We start from the raw sequence: 20,654 nt of genomic DNA on the forward strand, positions 1-20,654 counted from the left end.
AAAATGGGCGTAGCCACGCCCAGTTATGTTTACATGTGTATATCTTGGTAACCGCTGCACCAATTTCTTCCAAACTTGGCACAGTTGTTAACCTTGGTATAACATACGAAATGGCCGAAAATTTTTAAAATAGGACAATAATCCCATATAACGGTAATTTAGAGAAATACGAAATCTTCGATAAATCAGTAATTATTGAAGCTAATTTATTCAAAATTGATGCTTGTAACAATTCGTTACCAAGAAATACGTTTAGGATACAATTTTGAAAAATGGGCGTGGAACCGCCCACTTATGATCACATATATGTATCTCGGTAACCGTTCTACCAATTTGTACCAAACTCGGTGTGGTTATTATACTTGCCACATAGAAGCAAAACGTTGAAACTTATTGAAATCGAACTAAAATTACGGCCGCTTTTCATATAACAGTAAATTTCAGATATGCTTGAAACTTGAATATTTCGAAATTTAAGGACGCTAATTTACTCAAAATGGATACACCTCGGTTTACCATGTAGCGGTAGCTTTTGGAAAGGTGAAAAACATATATTTAATACTTGCGCCGGGTATTTAATGTTCGGCTCCGCCCGAACTTAGACTTTTTTACTTGTTTTCATCTACGTTTTCTCCTTCATCTTTGTCCTTATATTAGGTATTTAAATTTGCCATCATCTTTTTTTATCTATTATGAGGTGAGCTGAGGTAAGGTGAGGTGAGATCCTTGAAGATGAATTTAGGTGATTTGAAAGGCGGTGAGTTCAAGTGGGTTTATGTGAGGTGGGATGAGGTGAATTAAATTTACGTAAGATGAAAAGACGTTAGTTGAAGTAAGGTGAACTGAGTTGAGGTGAATATAGATGAAGTTAGGTCAGTTTAGAGAAGGTGAGGTGAGTTGAGTTGGGGGGAAGTAAGGTGAGCAATATAGTATGACATAACATACCCTTGAGGTCAGCTGATTAAGTCAAGTGACATTTTAACTAATTTTGGATATTTTTCTTTTGTGTAAATCTTCGGTTTTATCTTTATTTTTGTCTCTTTATGTGTATCCTTTTTAATGTCTTTATCATCATCTTTATCCTTATCTTTATCCTTATTGTTATATTTATTCTTTACTTGATCTACATATTCAACTTCTCCCTTGTGTCCTTATATGAAGTATTTAAATTAACTTTCATTTTCTTTTTATCTTTACTAATCTTTATTTTTAGTTTCTCTTTGCCTTTATCCTTTTCTTCCCCAGTTATTCCTATTTACGCTCATCCTTGTATTAATCGTATTCTAAATCTTATTCTTGAATCGATGCTTAGCACATTTCTTTAATTCATTATCATGATTAAAGCATAAATTTACGAGGCAATTCCATCCCCAACCAGACACATGTTAATGTAATTTTTGAATTGATTTTTTCACTTTATAGTAAACTAATTTTAAATGTGATTATTTTTCTTCCCTTCCGCGTTGGAATAGCTTTCGAGTGAATATATATTGTTATACCTCAGAAATATGGTTAAGCCGTAAAAGGCAAGTAAAGGAAACATGTTTCCTTATTTACTTATACCCAGTTTCCTATTTATATATAAAGTAGTTTACTGCTCGTATGAATCAGTATGTGAACCCATTTTTCCTTCTGCGCTACAATCTAGAAAAATGAGCATTTAACTTTATTTATACAAATGGTGCTTGCTTCTAACCATTTTACCTGTGTTTGTTTGACTACAACAAGCAGTGCATACATAAGTATGAGCAATCGTATGTATGTATATGTATGCGTATGTATATGTATATGACTTGGTAACAAGTCTGTTAGGATATCAAACCCAATTGTTGCGAATAAAAAGCAAGCTGCGTTCTGGGACTGAAGTTTCTTCCAACAAATTGACTCATTTGCTGACTGTGATGCTGACGCAGCGATGGCAAGCGGAAGCTTACGAGGCCAATTTCAACGATGTAATCTACTAAACAACAATCAATATGTATACTTATACAATTGTGTTTGCACATGTTGGCAGATAAATTTATTATTATTGCCTTAGTGGTCGTCTTGACTGCCGTGGGTGTAATTTTAGTTTATTATTAGTTGAATAAATGTAGAAGTTGTGGGGGTCATCAATTTGTATTGAGTTTGCAGCCAATGCTAAGTGCTAGGATAAGCGGAAAAGTGTGTACATTTATTTATGCTTAGTAGAACATTTCTTCCGCAGGTTTTCTTTTTCAAATTCGAATGTGGTCGTTGGATTCGTAGGGGATATCCGCACCTAACGGATATAGCATTAAATAAGTCTTAAAAAAGTATAGAATGAGTCGGGACAATTTATGAATGACTTCGTAAGAACTAGTATGTCTCAAATACATAAATTCAATATAAAATTTGGTTTTTCGGAAGTGTCAAATAGGGCTTTAATAAACAATAATAAAAATGTCTAAAGCAGTTTTGCAAGATAATTTGAAAAAGTTAAAGTTTTAAGTTAAATATTTTGCAGACAAACATTTTTTTTCTACAAACTTAGGGGCCCACAATCGGCAATAGATTTTTTTTTTTTAAATAGTTCTTATAGAATAATGAAAATACTTCCTCAATGAAAGTTGTATGTAAGTTTGGTGAGCTTTAATTTTCTGACTTTAGGTTGATAAGAACTGAGATTTGGCGGTTAAGTACTCCCTGTACTTGACGTCAATGCACTTTGCAAAAGAAATGTTCTGCTCGCGACACAAACATCGACACATGACACTTCAAGAAAAGGCGACCCCTACGTTCAGGACAAACAATTTTTTTTTTCGAAATTGTAATTGCGGTGTAATGTACAAATATATGTATATGTATGTATGTATACATGCACAAGATTTCAAATGACCTTGATGTTGCTCATACGCCGTGTCCAATTCAGCACCCAACTTAGTTACTCATACGCTCAGCGGCAGCGAAGATATGGCGTGTATAGATTTTTTTAATTTAAATATTTTAAGCAAAAGCAGAAATTAAGTCTTCTTAAAGCACATGAAAACACAATGACAAGGCACGTCCAACTTTTATTCTATAATAAACTTTTTTATGGCTGAATTGCTTTCACAGACTTTCCATAGCCTAAAAGTTGCTTGTGTTGGAGGGATATTTTTAATCATTTGTTTATATCCAAAAATAGATGCTCTGCCGTCAAGTTTTACAAATGAGGCATAGCTTAAGGGAACTAAATCCGGAAGACTTAATTGTATGCAGTGAAGTATTTACATGGGTAAATAAGAAACTGGAAGTGACAGTGGAGGCTGTAAATACCTTCGGCTTAACTAATAAACACCCAATTTATTATTTAATTTTACGCGAATCAAAATTGAGGAGCAGATGTTACTACAGTAGTTGGCAAATAAAGGTTACCATTTTTAAAAGTTATTGTTTTCGCATGGGTTTCGATACAAGTTTGCTGTTAGTGAGTTGGAATTTAATAACGGAAATTTATGTAAACACTTTTGGACACATTGAAATTATTGAGGACTCTTTGGCCTTTTAAATTGGATATTAGTTACGAAATAACAGACCAACTCACAAGTGGCCTGGAATTAGACCAAATTTGAATCCATAGAGAACTGCTGAGCTACTCTCAAGAAACACGTGAACAGGAAAAGTTTTCAGAAATAAAACAAAATTCAAAGAGGCAATCTTAGGTGCATGGAAAATTAAATAACGTTTAAATACTGGCAAAATCTTATAAACTTAATGCCGGCGAGGATTTCGGCTGTTACAAAGAAACGCACTAAACTCTGCATATATCTTTGAGTTTCCGCTTATTTTAACATGAATAGAAGATAATGTTACTCATACGCCATTTTGCACAAATCTCTATATTTTACTTGCTAGGTACATATCGTCGGTGTTTTTGCAAAACCGCCCATCAACCAATTGCAATTTTTTTTATAAGATTAAGGTGTTTTCAAAAATGGCGGCTTCACACAGTGGCACGGGATTGACTGATCTAATTACACTCTAGCGAAAATCTCAACTATTGAAATTACACTAAAAAAAACGCCGATACATGTAAACTGAATATCGAATTTTTCTAGATCAGTTCTTCTTCCGTAGATATTTTCATTTTAAGTTTGCACTGCGAGTGGAAAAAAATCTAACTTAAAGGTCTGTATGCAGCTTTTAACAAAAATGAAAAATTCTTATAAAATAACGCACAAAAAATGGAAAAGAAACTGTCTTCTATCAACATTTCTTAAATCAGTATGCAGCACTCAGGAAAAAAAATGCTCGTAGATTTATTTCTTCAAAATAATTTACGGAAAGAAATAATGAAAAAATTGTCTTCTGTTTTTGCTTGAGTACTACAGACGGTCCTTTTACATGGAAAATGTTACTTATACGCCATGTATTAACGAGTATGTACGAGTATTGCCATGTACGATATCGCTTATGAGTAACATTATTTCCTGGTGCCATTTCATACAAAAAATTATTGCACATTTTAATTTTAAGAAACGGTACTTTTGTGCCATTAAAGAATTGTCTGCTGAGTTAAAGTTTTGTTACGAAATGTTAATAAAGCCAACATAAGTACAAAGGTAAGAATTCTATTTTTGAATCTCGAGGTCTTGGCATCTGGAACCATATAATTAATAAGTTCAAATAAAATATTACAACAGGATTGGTGTCAAACGAAAATGTTTTGACTTGCAAGGAAACAATAAATGAATATGGATAAGGAATGTGTGCTACCAGAAAAGAGAGTAGACAACAAGTTTTTCAACAGTCTACTTGGTTGCAAAAAAAAACAATTCCGACTTTACAACAAGTACAAAACGGCTTAAATAAATAGCAGCAAGAAAATTTTTAAAAAATTATTATTACTGTTCGGAGATATGTTTTTTTATCGGCGCTAAAATTTAGAGTTAAAGGAATAACAATAGACCTTTTTAGGCCTTTTACTTAGTAACGCTTTAGCCGTCTTACAAAGTAAACCTAAAACGCAAACCAGCATAGCCAAGAGCGAAAACTAAAATAAATAAAAAAAAACAAAAACAAAAACAATGAGAAATTATTTAAATAAACGCCAGGATACTTTGTTGGCCTGCAACCATCTTAACTACGTGAATAACGCTGCCAGCGAACGTAAGGCATAAAACGAAAAAAGGAATACAAAGAAACTGCGCAAGAAAGCATACTGCCAAGGGCTCCGATAAATAAACAAAGTTTCAAGCAAGCATTTAAATTTACATTTTTTTTTTCTTTAAGCAAACATTGTTGCCCTTCCATTAAACCACATTACATTTCAGCTGCCGACTGCCACAACTGCCTCAGCCGCAATCGCAGCAGCAGATGCCTTCAGCAAAGCAACGCCAGAATGAGTGAACGTCTTGAGCAGAGTAAATGTGCTGTTTATTATACTTAGTTACACACACACATATTTGCATATATATGCTTGTATTTCTTGTATTTCTCTGCCAGGCACGCCCGAGGGAAGAATTCTTGAACTTAATGTAACTTTAAGCAAATATGTATATGTAAAGCGTAATGTGTGCGAAAGCTCTTTTGCTCCTTTTATACAATAAAAAATCTTTATTACGCTTTCATAACTTTATATGATGCAACATTCATATATACACATACAAATGTATGTTCGCTTGTATTGTAACTGGGAAGCAACAGGCGGGCGAATGCTGGAAAATATTTTTGCGAGCTCAACTGTGTACACGCGGTTCTTACGCATAGCATGCATTCAGGCGCGCTAAGGAGGCAGAAAAGCTATTCATGCTACATTAGGGTGGCTATATGGAGAAAAATGAAAGTGTTTGGATTCTCGGTCTCACCCCCTAGAAATGTGTGAATAGCCTAAAGACTAAACTGTACAAAGTTTTAGGTCAAGCAAAAAAAGAAAGGAGGCTCAAAGCGCTTAAAGTTTCCCATGTATTTTATATGGCGAAAAAACGATTTTTTGGAGAAATCTTTAAAAAACAATATTTTTCAATTGGCAAACTTTGTTTCTCTTCAGGAGCCTCAAAAAATACTACCCAATTGGTTATTTAAAATTTTTTTAATATTCATGATTTTTTATGGGTCGCCCATTGTATTTTTTAGGGGTTTTGGGGGAACCATAAAAAATTGTTAATATTAGTAAACTTTAAAATAAACAATTGGTTATTTTTCTGGAAATCTCATGAAGAGATAAAGAGTTTAGCCATCGAAAAATATTGATTTTCAAGGATTCTATACCAGTTCTACGAAAAATTGTTTTTTCGCCATATAATTTTTGATTGACCTAAAATGTTGCATAGTTTAGTCTTTAGGCTATTCGCACATTTCTAGGGGGTGTGACCTAGGATCTGAGCTCTTTTCGAAATAAGTGCCACCCTAATGTACATACACGCATTTCCACAAGCAGACATAGACCGTTGAAATGATATATTATCATTATGGAGGATGCTTCGCACATTATGATATGATAATTTGCGCATAAATAAAGATTTTTTTTCGGAAAACTAGTCTTGAATAACAGATTTAAGAGAAAGCAAAATCTTTTCCTATGTAAATTGTTTATTATTCTAAGAAAACAGGAATCAATTTACCAATTATGGCGCAATACATAGGCTTAAGAAAATATTTCCAGCTGATTTCATATCAAATGGTGTGGAAAATTCCTGAAAACCAAAACCATATTTTCAACAGAACTACATACATATTAGAGAATAGTTAACATAATATCAAAGTATACAAAAAGGCGTTCGCAATGCCGCAAAATAAACAAATTGCATATGCAGTTAATCATAAAGCTACAAACAATAGCAGACATGCTTTTATTTTATGAGAGTAAAAGATTTAGTCACGGCAAGCGGAACCATTTTAAAAAGAAAAGTGTAGTTAAGCTAAGAAAATCTAGTTTTCATTTGAAATTCTCTTTCGAAATTTAAAAATTAATCCTTCAGGTAATTTTTAAAGTGCAATGCACGTTTATGAAGTACTTTTTGTAACAGTTCTTCCTCTTTTCGAAAAGTATTCCCGCACCTCATCTTGAAGAAGTACGAACAGTTTCCAAGGCCTTTAAAAAAGTTTGGTTGTCACTGTAGGCTATGATTTAATGTCAGCACCACATTGCTGTAATAATTAGGTCCACTACTTGCATATATCCGGGCTCTCCGATAAAGTATACAGATCTCGCATCATTCCTAATGAGAAATTTAATGATATGATTTTTACCAGAAGCGACTAGAGGTATTAGTTTGCCGTTTGGGACCAAATACAGAAATTAGACGCTAACAGCCTTCTTTACAATTTTACCCAGAACTCTAATCGTTCTTCCAAGATTCAAAATAATGCAGTCGACATATTGGCTCTCATGCCTAAAAGGTGAGTTTAAGCTCACAGTCATTTTTTGCACTGATGAAGTCAAGAATTTGTACTGACAATCGAGCCGGAACTTAAGCTCCTTTTTTATATATGATGCCCATTGAACCTCGAAACCGTGATTTACCATCGACGATATTACAGCATAATAAGTGGGGTACAATCTGAATAACGCAGGTACACTCAAACTACAATTACTATATTAGCTGACAGATCCCAAGCCTTACTAAAATTTCCTTGAAAATGTCTGAAAATTTTTAGCACCCGATTTATCTTCAGCTCCACGTTATCCACGTCAGCTTTATGACTAAGTTACCTCTATTCATTTCCTCGCTAAGACTTCGGTTTCTGCCTCTAAGCACTGTAACGTTGAGACCTTACAATTTTCTAGGTTGAGGCGGTCTTGCTCGGGTTGACAGGTGAGAGCGGCGAAAGTACACTGCACTGAGGGCATTGAGGGGTTCTCAGATCTTGCCATCAGCAATATTCACTCCATGTGGTCTGGTTGCAGATCAAAAATAGAGTTGTCAACATCAGAAAACACTCCTGTTTTGTAGTCCAAGACCAACTTTGATGTTTGCTACAAGGTCACATTAAGCTTATAATACTTTTATTGATAAACCCATATACGTATTATAATATGGACGGAGAAATCAATAATTCATTTAAAAATATTTCAATGAACTGGCAGCCACCACAGCCGAGTGGTTAGAGGTGCGCACTATGACCCGATGGATCCCGGATCTGGCTCATGGTCCGTCCAGCCTTCCAAGAGTTCTTTTTTAAAACCCTTAAAATGGATGACATTTCTAAAGATTTCGGTCCGTCATGCCCCTTTTTAAACGACTTCAAAAAAGGGAGGAGGTTATCAATTCGTCAGAATAATTTTTTTTATCCCATACTAATTTAGTTTAGATCCGATCATTGGATCTTGAAGAAATTAATCTTAAATTTTTATATAAGAATAACAGTCGGTTTTATTTTTTGCTTAAAAATTACTTGAGTAAAATATTTCTTCGCAATATTGCAAATTTAAATTAATTTAGTGTAGTAACTAAATTAATTTAGTGCAGTCTGCAAAAATAAGAGTTTTAAATTCGTCTTTATGTATTAAGGAATTAAATTTTCGACAAATTTAAAAATAAAATTTAGTATCAAAGGACAACGAATGAGTGCTACCTGGCACCGCGAACAACAAACTCCAGTTGGGATATCCCCACACGCCAACAAAAAAAAAGTTACTTTTTTCAACAATACTCATGCAACTTTTCAAACTTTTTCGATAACGCCGGATTTTATGTACATAAATACTTTCCACTTTTTCATGCAAATGTCTTTTAAGCTTTTAAATCACTGTTGAAAGCATTAAAATTGAATTACAAATAAATTATTTCCTGACATTTTATTTTTTCTTTCATTTCATGCGATTTCTTCAGTAAGCAGTCCACATGGTAGATCCGCCGCAAAAACCGTAAGCGCAGCCAATAACCGCTTTCACATACGCGCACTCACTCATACTCACACTACACCTATACAGGCGACCCACTCGCACGGGCTAAACAATTTAAAAATCACGCCGTCATGAAATCGACTTTGATTTGGTTGTTGTTGGCCAGTGCTGGCGCCGTCTTGCTGCTGGGCGATACAGTGGACGCCTGGAATCGGCAGTTCTTCAACCGCTATTCACGCAACTGGCTTCGCAACAATGCCGACGGTGTAGGGGGACTGGGTGGAAGAGGAGGCGGGGGAGGCGGGGGAGGAGGAGGTGGAGGTAGAGGTGTAGGCGTAAATGCTGGTGTCGCTGGCAATGCACCACAAATCGACGACTTTAATGGACTTTTCGGTCTCGGCAACGATGTTACTCTACATGGCGCAAGTGGAGTTGGAGCTGGTGGTAGAGCAAGTGTTGGCGGCGGAGGAAGTGGTACTGATATGGGTTACTCTACCTTCGGTGCTGGCTATGATATCGACACGAGCGGTTTTGGTGGTCAACAACAGGTGAGTAGTGGCCCTAGATTTCATTATAGCGTGCAAGTTTGCACTGTACTGCGATTGGCCGAAGTGGCAAGCAGGGAAATGGGCAATAACAAATGTTTCCGTTAAAGAGGAAAACGAAATAAACTTTCCGCCCACGCATTCAAGCCTGGGTGCACTGCACTGGAAGTAATTAAGAGTTTTTGTTGGACTTTTTAAGTGTTGCTATGCCTTAGTGGCGGGCAAGTGCTGTGGCGCAAAAGTTGGCTGTAGAAAGTCTTATGAAAACTTAACAACAAAGGCAAATGGAATTGAAAGAAATAACTAATTAAAGCGGAGAACGTGTTGAAAGGTAAACTTTGCACTGGTTGGGAAACTGAGGAGGTGTAAAATTAGGCAAGAAAACTGTGTTTGAAAAGTTTATATTGCCAAATTGGATTTCGAGTTGAAACTTTTTAATAACACACTTTGCGACTTTAATAAAAAAGTAAATAAATACATTTCTTGTTTTATGCGGTTATGGATTTTTCATAGCTACAAACCCAATATTTTTGGTTACTAAACTTCTTTAAAAGACAGACAGAAAATCGTTTGTATAACACGGTTTACAAGCATATTTAGGTTGTATGTACCCTGCAAACCATTTCTTCAGAGTATTCTGAATTGTAGAAAAATTTTTGAAGAATTCGTAAAGATCTCAACCGAATTTTTGCCGATTTTCTAAAATGAAATAAACTATACACACTTCGATTCTTTTACGAAATTCCGGGAAAAAATCGGTAAAGCAATGAAAATAATCCTGCTATGTGAAGAATTTCTTGCACAATTTTTTCAGAAGTTTCTTTATTTTTCGTACAGAAATTTATTTACGAGTTCGTGGCAACCATTTCATATAGTTTTCTTTGAAAATTCGTAAAAGAGTCGTTACAAAGATGAGATACTCCTAAAGATTTCGTTAAAATTTCAGGAAGCTTTGGCACTCGGAACAAAAGAAAAAAAACAAATTTGTGATCCAGTGTAATTATATTTTATTGCTTTCAAGTTCTTAACTATTTCGACAAGTGAAATCCTCTTGTAACTAAATACATACTTGCACTTCATTAAAGCAAAATTGTATGGGCTATAAAACTGCACACCCAAAAATTTTCTAAAGATTCAGATTGAAAAGTTGAAATTTTGACGAAAATTTGTTGAGTTTTCCTAAATATTCTATTAAGTCTCAAACTGTTATTTCTATGGTTTTGGTTAAAACTTATACGGTATTTTTATAGAAAAATTACAAAAAAAAAAACAATTTGCACGAAAAACATTACGAATATTTAAAAAAAATCAACACGTGCTCATTTATTTGAGTCACTGTATTCTAAAGACGAAAAATTTCTCACTAAGGTATAGGACCATAATATGGCTGGCAATTATTTATGTGCGTTCATTTGATAAATATTAACGGCTTCCACGCTGCCACATTCGGCACATCAAGCACAACAACCAGCAGCTGAGCAATGAAATTACACATCGCTCATACGTCTAGTAGTACGAAGGCTAAATCAGCTCGCTTTGTTTTAATACAGAATGAGATTTTTATCACTTTTTAAACTTTGCTGCCGAACACGAATTCAATTAATAGTAAATAATGTGCGCATTAGGGTGGTCTAAAAACACTAAAGTCGGTATTATAATGCAAGGATTGTTCTATACCGAACAAAAAATATACCCCCACTATTTTTTTATTTTGAAATCTAAAAATATTTAGAGGTCGCGCAAAGCGCTCAAAGTTTTCCATGTAATTTTATGCGGGAAAAAGCAACTTTTCGTAGAAATGGCATAGAATTCTTGAAAATTAATATTTTTCGATCGGAAAACTCTTGTTCTCCTCAGGAGACTTTCCATAATAGTACCCAATTGTTTATTTAACCATTTTTTAATAGTAACGATTTTTTATTGGTCCCCCCATTGCATTTTTCGGGGTTTTTGTGGATTTATGGCGGACCTATAAATTATAGTTGCGATGAAAAAATTATTAAATAAACAAGTGGGTATTATTATTGGGAATCTTCTGCAGATAAACAGAAATTCCGATAGAAAAATATTGATTTTTAAGAATTATATACGATTTCTACGAAAAGTTGTTTTTTCCCCATATAAAATGCATGTAAAACTTTGGGCGCTTTGAGCGACCTCTAAGTATTTATTGTATATATGTACATATACATCCTTTATTACGTTCATAAATTATATAAAGAAGCATACTCTTACCACCTCCAGGATGTATTTTTTATTTTAGTATGCACACACACATACATACCTACACAATTATAGCTACGCTCTTATTTTTTATCACATTTCCGCTTTTAACCGACAGACGGAAATATATGGCATCGTCGAACCACTAATAGAGGATACGCCATGTGTGGATCGGGCTTGTCAGGCCAATGATGATTGCTGTCCCACAGGTGTCTGCGTAAATACCTACGGCGGTAAGTGTCAATATACATACATACATACATATTTTCGCATTTATAAAATAATAAATTGTACATTTGTGCAGGCGTAGGTGTATGCGTGTGCTTGTGTGCATTTTTACTTTAATAGCAATCGTTCAAGCTGACGATGTGTTAATTTATCGCCGCTCTGGCGAAAGGTCACCGCGCACACGTCTACTTTCAATATAAATAAAAATTCAAAATTAATTTTTCCTGTAAACATTTTTATATTTTTTTCCCGGTATTTTTCCTCCTTTTCGCTGCGCCAAATCAGAGGGTAAATGCATTTATGTTTATGGACGGAAACGCGATCTGTGCCACCGCAATACAGACTGTGAGCTGGGAATGTCTTGCCTGAAGACTGCAGCTGGTAATCTGATGTGTCAACCGAGTGCAACTGCGGTTCATCTATTGAATGGTGTAGGTGTTGGTGGTGGTGGTGGTGGTGATGGTGCTGCTACTGCTGCTGCTGCTGCTGGCGTAGGTGGTGTTGGTAATAATGCAGTTTCACTTAATGTTGGCACAAATATTGCAACTGTACCCAAGATGGCATTGAATGTAAAGCAATTTGGCGAGGATTGTGTGTCGTCGAGCGATTGTAATGTGGCCAAGTAAGTATAGCAATAAACTCATACATATATATGTATCTAGAGGTTAGATGGTGCGTTGCCTTGTGGATAAGATAGACCATTTATAGTAGGAGTTGTTTGCTGCTCGTCGGCTACTAGTTTCAGAAATAGTTGACGCACTGAGGTTAAAGTAGTAAAAATAGATTTATATTTGTAGAAACATAACAGCTATATGACCACGAGATGGTGAACATTTTCTATTGGTGCCCTATTAGTACATTATTTATGAACACTCGGTAAAAAAAAATAAGAGACGCGACATTTTGACCAGTGCAAATTTTTTGTTTTAAGTTTATATATAAGTTATAAGTATTAGGTAATTCCAAATTTCAAACTTTGTACAAAAATTTAAAAGAATCCAAAAATGTTCACCAAAATTTCTAACTTTTCAATCAAAGTTTTTAGTTGAATTTTTGGTATGCAAGATACAAAATTACACCGCCAGCAAACAAAATTATTACAAATCAACGGCATTTTTAGCAACTTCCCACTTCCGCTTTATTTAATTAAAATTGAATGGCATATAAAACTGCAAACTAAATATTTTTCTAAAAATTCTGATTAAAAAGATATAGATTTGGGTGAAAATTTATTTAATTTTTGTTATTTTCACAAAGTTTAAAATTGGGAGTAATATAGTTTGTGTAACCCGTTATAAAAAATCTATGAACACTAAGCAAACTAAACGAAAATTGTGACAAGTAATTTTTAGCAAAAAAAAAAACCGACTTAAAAAAAAATATATATATATATCTATATATTTCATGATCCAATGATCGGATCTAAATCAAATTAGTATGGGACCACCTCTGAGACACTACCTTTCCGTTGCAAAAAGAATTATTGAAATCGGTTGACGTGGTGCAAAGTTATGCGGTAACATACATAAAAAAAAAAAAAAAAAAATATTCCGACGAACTGATAACCTCCTTTTTTGGAAGTCGGTTAAAAACTGCTCAAAATGTTGCATTTCTATTATTTTGACAAAGGTGTACATAGTTTGTGTTTACGTAAATATATATAAAAAAAAATTTAATGACAGATACTCTTCCCCATAACCATTACCATTACCATGAGCTTAACCATGGCCATAGCCATAACCATGACCATATTTCTAACCGTAACTACAACCGTAACCATAACCATAACTACAACCACAACAACAGCCAAACAATAACCACAACCGTGACTATGACCACATCCATTACTATAACCACAACCATAGCCATAACCATAAACATAACCATAGCCATACCTATAAACACATCCAATACCGCCACCATAACCATAACCATAACCATAATAGCCATAACCCTAAGAACTACCATAACCATTACCATAACCGCAACCATAGCCATGACCATAACCATATCCATAACCATCGCAATAACCTTAACCGTAACCATTACTTTAGCCATTAACTATAACCTAAACCATAACCTAAACTATAACCTAAACCATAACCCCATCTATAGCATAACCATAACCATAATAACCATAACCATAAAAATTACCATTACCAAAATAAATCATTATTATACCATAATTAAAAATGCGCTAATCCATTGTTAAATCTTATTTCAATAATGTTAATATTATTATATGCATTTTCTCCAATTTCTTTCAGGGGCTTATGTTGCCAGCTGCAACGCACTCATCATCGCATACGTCCACGCAAATTATGCGCCTACTTCCGGGATCCTTTCATGTGCATCGACATTATGCCAACAGAAGATGAGGTGTGTACGACTGCAAACATACATACATACATACATATGCATACATTTAGCGCATACATTTGTATTTGTGCGCGAGATATCGAGATTCTACTGTACCTGCTTATGAGTAAGAGCACGTACATAGTATGCAGTATGCACTCAATTGCAGATGTATATATGTACATATGTACGTACATATATGCATAAATAGGTGCTTGCTTAGCTCGTGCATTGAATTAATTTTATACTTAAGGGCTGAAATGAGGGGCCAAACCACTTAAGCACATAAGCTGCAAAAAATCCGAGAAGGCAACAAACACCAGTACATACTTAACTGCTTAAGTGCTTGGGTACCGCGTATAGTAATAGTAACAACAGTAACACATTGTAAGGTGGTGAACTTATTTTTCCTAAAAACATAAATCTTTTGATAATTTACTTGCGTATGCAAATACAGTTTTTAATTTAATGCCACTTAGTTAAATTGTAAAAAAAAAAATATTTTATTGCATTTTGTAAATATTTGAATATTAGATCAAATTTAAGCTTCACTTCTGTGGATTTTATGCAATCATCCTTTGCCAATAGTGGTGACCCAGTTGGAAGTTAAATTCCCTTAATTTTGAAGCGAAGTTAACTCAACCCTAATGATGCTATCATTTCCGCTATTAAAATCATGCTTCAACGCACTTAAATTGATTGGCATGGCATGGCACTGAAGCTGCCCCCCCCCATGGATGTCAAATACAAAATTAGTTGTTGCAAGAAAATTAAAGAGTGAATGAGAAAAGAGAAGAAATTGAAAAGGAGTGAAACCATCTTCCTTGAATCCTGTTGAAAAACGCGTATAAAGTTCAAAAAAAAAAATGTAGTATATTAAAAATACGTTTTTATCACATTTTTTTTTTTTTGTTTTCTTACAGGAAGTACGCGAATCACGCTTCCTATCCGCCTTCAGTCAGCGACGCATGTAATGTGGATAGTTAAAATAAAACCAAACACAAGCAACAGAAGCAAGAAAGTACGTATGTACACTCCCACAGATAAGCAAGCTACACAAACACACCCACGCATAGATACAATCAAACACACATACTATAGTGGACGCGTGCTGCAAACAAACCGGACGTGCAGATCAAGCGGCAAGCAAGGCAAAACGGCAGCAATGCAGATACTCGAACAATCATAGATAAATACGATTTTGTGCAAAAAGAAAACTGACGCACGCTGAACATTTTCAAATCAAACTTACATACATATCAAACAAAGTTAAACTTTAAACCTAAGAAAATTTGAACAAAACAAAAAACAAAACAATATTAAAGGCAATGGTTTGTTGGTGGCCAAGAAAATTCAAAGATAATAAAAATCAAACATATCATTTATTTAATAAAAGTATTGGCATTATTGATCAAGCGCAGTTAACTATCTAATGTGGAAATAATGGTTTAACGGTATTAGCACCCATACATACTCAACTCAATGAATTATGAATGGATGTATTAGAAAAAAACTGTATTATTGTACTTATGGAATAATTGTGTGTTAAAAAATCCTATATTTAGAAAGATAATTCATATACATAATTGTAAGAATGTATATGTACTTATAAACAATCATTTATATGTTTAGTTGTATGCATAACAGCACATAAAATACCCGCTCTAAAAAAAATTAAACAGTTAAATTCTGAGAGCCAAAATGTCAACAATGTAATCTAGTGAAAAATGTTGCAAAACAAGAATTAACAGTTAGAGTAGTTAATAAGAAAAATTAAAAACCTTCAAATAAATTGCAATAATTTGCTAAAAACAATTTAAAAAAAATTAAAAAAATTGTACTGGCTGAGGCATTACTAATAAGTCAACATAATTTAATTGAAATTTATTAGGAACTATATGTATTTTAAGCGCATTTAAAGAAATTATTGATTAAAACAACAAATAGAATTCGAATGAAAAAAAATAATATTGGCAAAGAAATATGGAGAATCCACATTGCATATCCCTCGATGAGTCAATCAATTAAATCTTAATGTGTTAAAAGGAAATTATTGAATAAACATAATTCAATTTAAGGCAGCAAAAAATTGTAATAATTTCAAACAACCAATAAACATTTTAGTATAAATGTAAATTCTTTCAAAACCCGTAATGTCATTCCCCCTAACCGACATACTACATACATAAATGTGCATTTTGAAATTGTTGTATTAAAATTTAGAAAAAGAACATTGCATGCCATATTTTTCGCATAAAATTATCTTCGTGAAGTAATAATTGTTAATTATGTACTTATGACTGTAATTCAAAAACCGAAGAAAGCCAAACGGCTTGAACGAAGCAAAATAATTAGCAGAATGCATTTGCTGAGCGAACATATGAGAATTGTTTTCATTTGAGATAAGAAAAAAATAAAACTTTTGTTCTATACTTCATACTCAGATTTTAACAAAATAACTAAACAAAATTTTCGAAATATTTAAATATGTATATGTTTACATGAGATATAAATAGTACGTGTAAGGAAGAAAATTAATTACATAAATAAATTACAGCTAATAATGGAGCCCACTGGGCTTTGAGAAACCCAAAAACCAGGCGAACTAGTTTTATTTGATAGAAAGAGGAGATGAGAGTAAATGCAAGTGGTGCCTATTTACCCCTCTGTGTGAGTTGATAGAAGGAAATGGTGCCACTACTAGACCCACTCCTTTCGATTTAGGGATGGTAATTCCTCTTTGTATACATACATCCAACGTTAACTCAGCAATGAGTTGTATAGTGTCAGCGCACTCCTTGACGACCCTGGAGAAGATCGTCCTATTGGTTAGGGTCCTTATGACCGCCCGGCTGTCTAAAAATATTATTATAAAGGCGCCTATTAAACCTTTCTCAGGGTTCAGTCGGGCACAAATTGAGATTGCTGGTGCCTCGACCTGAAATACCGTGAATCAAGCATCTATTTCAATAGAAAGGCTAGGTCCAAAGATACCCGCCACCAATCTTTGATCCATCTATGTACCAGTGTACGTATCTGAGATCTAGTTCAGGTAATCCATTCGATCTCGATCTCGAATTTTGAGCTGCAATTTCCTTCCAAAGCAGATTTCCTTTGGCTTAACATCGGAGAACTCGCAGGTTCTTAGACCAGGGCTCGAATCGTAACATCCGTTCACGGATCGAAAACGATACGAAAGAAAATTACGTGATACGTCAGGCAGTATAAATAAGCTGAATGGGACAAAGAGTACGTTCACGTATGTTATAATCCGAAAAATGTGCTTTTACGTGACGCGTGGTTAGATAAATATCGTATGAAACGATTCGAGCCCAGGTATTTTGCTCAAAACACCTTTAAGTTGTGTCTTGTTTTTAAGAGTACTAGCAGAATTTTGCATTTGCGAATTCCTCGAAGCCGACCCTGCTTGAACAAAACTATGGAGTAGAGTCTAACCTAGGAACAACTCTAACGATTCAGCGGTTCAACACGTTCTCATTGATCCTGTCACCGATAGCAGAGCCTTCTTTTGAAGGCAACTTTTGCAGCGTTTTTGGCCACCAGACCATGGATGCATAAGTTACAATCGGACAGACTATAGTTGGGTATAGCCATTCAATTAACTTGGAGGAAAGACCCCATGTTTGTCTAGATGGGAATTCCAACTAAATCTCTTATCTAGGGTAACCGCAAGATATTTGACTACGTCAGAATATCCAAGCACTGTTTACCAAAGGGTAACCCAACCAAGTTTCGGCTTGTACCTTCTTGTAAACGGTACCAGAACAGCAATTTGCGGGTTTATATTGAGGCCCTCGTTGGAGACCAGATTAGTGGAGAAAGAACACCTCCGTTTGGGCATCCTCTCATAGCTCTGATGTTGACGGATCTGTTACCTAGGGACGATGTGATATCACGCTCACGGAGCTTGGTGTCGATCAACCCGACAGTGGACAGATCCTTGCCTCGTTGGACCAGTGCCCTTGAGATAGATCCGTAGGTAGTATTATCAAAGGCCCTCGATGTCCAAGAAGGCACATAAACCAACCCCCTTAAAATCTAAGGCTCTCTTGATCTTACAAACCAAACACGTACGCAAACTGAGTGTTGTGTGATGGAGTTGCGTTTCTCTGCGTATAACTAATATGTAGATCTAGCAGTCATTCAGCGGTATTTAAAATGAAAGAAGTTAAACTAATTGATCTTATTTAGGGGAGTCGGAGGCCTGTTGCCCAATTTAGGAATAAATAAGACGGATACCTTCCTCCAAGTATATGGTATGTATTTGCAAGAATAAGTTTCCGTATGATAACATCAATGCATCTCTGAATTAATGCCGAATATTTATATGCCATATCCGCCTACATGTTTGAAAGGTTCAAAGTTCTCTACCGGCCAAGTTACCTTGTCCCTGTCAAAGAGGGATCCAGGCCTGTTAAGAACCTATATTTCGAAGAGATAGGAAACGACCAATCTTGCTCAACCGAAGAGCCTGGGAAATGGGCTTGATATTGAAGTTAACAGCGAGTCAGCTCAAGCCTTCACTAGATTTTTAAAAAGTATCCAGTTTGTTTTTCTGGGCAAGAAAGTAAAATTCCGAAGCTCTGATCATCCTGAGATCTCATCTTGTATGTTTTAGAGACCTTATATCAGCGGAGTACGTTATCCATGCTGTGATACCCGCCATAGCCTTAGCAGGCGAGATCTTTCGAATTGTGTTATCAGTTTTTGGATATCCCCTTTAGTTTTCGAGATACTCACTAAAATTGTATTGATAATTTAGTACAAATTACTAAACCAATCAAGATCTTTTAAATGACTTTGTCCCTATTTGGGTCACTCCTTTAGTTTCCGAGATATTGAGTAAAAGGTGTTTTTATATGTCATACAAAGTGGTTGGGAAAATTGTTGACAAAAGTAGCATACGACAAAATTTTACTAAAGAAAATCCTTCGTAAACTCTAAAAATAATTAGCAATAAAAATAAAATAATTTAAGAATTTTGTGAACTAGTAACATTCTCCGAGAAGTAGCAACTTTGAAGAAAATCTATCGTCTGTTTTTTTTTTTNTGTAGCATACGACAAAATTTTACTAAGGAAAATCCTTCTTCAACTCTAAAAATAATTAGCAATAAAAATAAAATAATTTAAGAATTTTGTGAACTAGTAACATTCTCCGAGAAGTAGCAACTTTGAAGAAAATCTATCGTCTGTTTTTTTTTTTTAAGAAATTGCACTCCAAACGTCAATCGCGATTTCCAAAAATCTACCGAAATTAACATATACATATATGTGGGTACGTAGTACCTACCCAATCCAAAGTAACACCTTTTGATATTTTTAGTATGGTTACGGACTTATAGCTCGCAACAGCGCGGTTGGACTCAATGATTTCAATGATTAACAAGAACGTTTTAAATTTTTGTTTTAATTTTTTTTTTTATTTAAAGTGCCAGTAAAAACGCCACTTAACACTAACATTAGACTCTTTCATCATTATTTTCAATATAATCATTTGCAATTACATACATACAATTTTTAGTTTTCCCTTTTTTATATACATACATTTGTATGTACATATATAAATACATATGTATGCACGTGTTTTTTTTTCATATTTTATTAGATGCTTTTTATTACTATATTTTATACAGGTATGCTTTGATGCCGGAAATCGGGATGTGTACGTATCGTTTTGTTCTTCCTTTTATCGAAAATACTAATTAGTTTTTTTTTTACTTTTCAAAAAATTTATTTACCACATATGTATGTATACGCATAAACACATCAGCCTGCAATTTGTAATTTGTTTATTATTATTCTTTATTAATATAGTAGAAATCTTAAAAAAGTCACTTATATTAAGTTGTTAATAAAATGCAGTTTAGCAGTTTGAATTCTAACAACCATATTATTTCTTTTTTTTTTTCTTTAAATAGAAATACATTAAAAAATAATAATCTATAAAAAAACACGATATGGTTCGTAGGTAATTAAACAAAACAATTGAAAAAAATAAGGCGTCAAGTTCCAAGTAACCAAGCCAGTAAATAAAAATTGATACATTGCGCCTGAAAAAAACTCAGATTTAGTAGCATTTTTCGTGACGCCCAGACAGTCCCGCTCGCTGCTTCAAGTTCCCTGTGCATACATAATTTCAGAGCGCAGCTAACTATTATACAATGTATTTAACAAGTAAAAAAATTGCAAAAAAAAAGAATATTAAAATACATATGTTTAAGGGAATCCTTAAAAAGTTACAGTCATATTTTTAACAAAAGAGTATAGTATAACAAATTTAATTCATTTATAAACACTTATTAGTTTGTATTTTTTTATTTCTTTTTCTTTTAAGAAACACACAAAAAAGTAAAACAAAGTACAATAAGGACACGCAGTGCACACATACAGTAATTGTAGTAACAACAAACATACAGTCAAGCACAAAAACATACATTCAAAAGCTTAAGTAATTAAATTAATTAAACGTAAGTTCTTTTCTACAAATTAT

The 20,654-nt window shown here is 34.2% G+C and overlaps 1 protein-coding gene across 5 annotated transcripts in view; it reads left to right on the forward strand.

Moving 5' to 3' along the window:
* The window catches only part of spab (space blanket), a 28,680-nt gene extending 12,879 nt beyond the window's left edge, over positions 1-15,801 (forward strand). For all 5 annotated transcript variants that reach the window (XM_017614966.1, XM_017614962.1, XM_017614963.1 and 2 more), the window contains 5 exons: positions 8,775-9,336; positions 11,675-11,789; positions 12,070-12,406; positions 14,052-14,163; positions 15,066-15,801. In XM_017614966.1, the coding sequence (XP_017470455.1) occupies positions 8,920-9,336; positions 11,675-11,789; positions 12,070-12,406; positions 14,052-14,163; positions 15,066-15,116 (1,032 nt within the window). In that variant the 5' untranslated portion in view covers positions 8,775-8,919 and the 3' untranslated portion in view covers positions 15,117-15,801. The remainder of the gene's footprint in view (positions 1-8,774; positions 9,337-11,674; positions 11,790-12,069; positions 12,407-14,051; positions 14,164-15,065) is intronic.
* The last annotated feature ends 4,853 nt before the right edge of the window (positions 15,802-20,654 follow it).

This window comes from Rhagoletis zephyria, unplaced genomic scaffold (assembly GCF_001687245.7).
Source record: "Rhagoletis zephyria isolate East Lansing unplaced genomic scaffold, Rhagoletis_zephyria_1.1 Rzeph_scaffold_00934, whole genome shotgun sequence".
NCBI lineage: Eukaryota > Metazoa > Arthropoda > Insecta > Diptera > Tephritidae > Rhagoletis > Rhagoletis zephyria.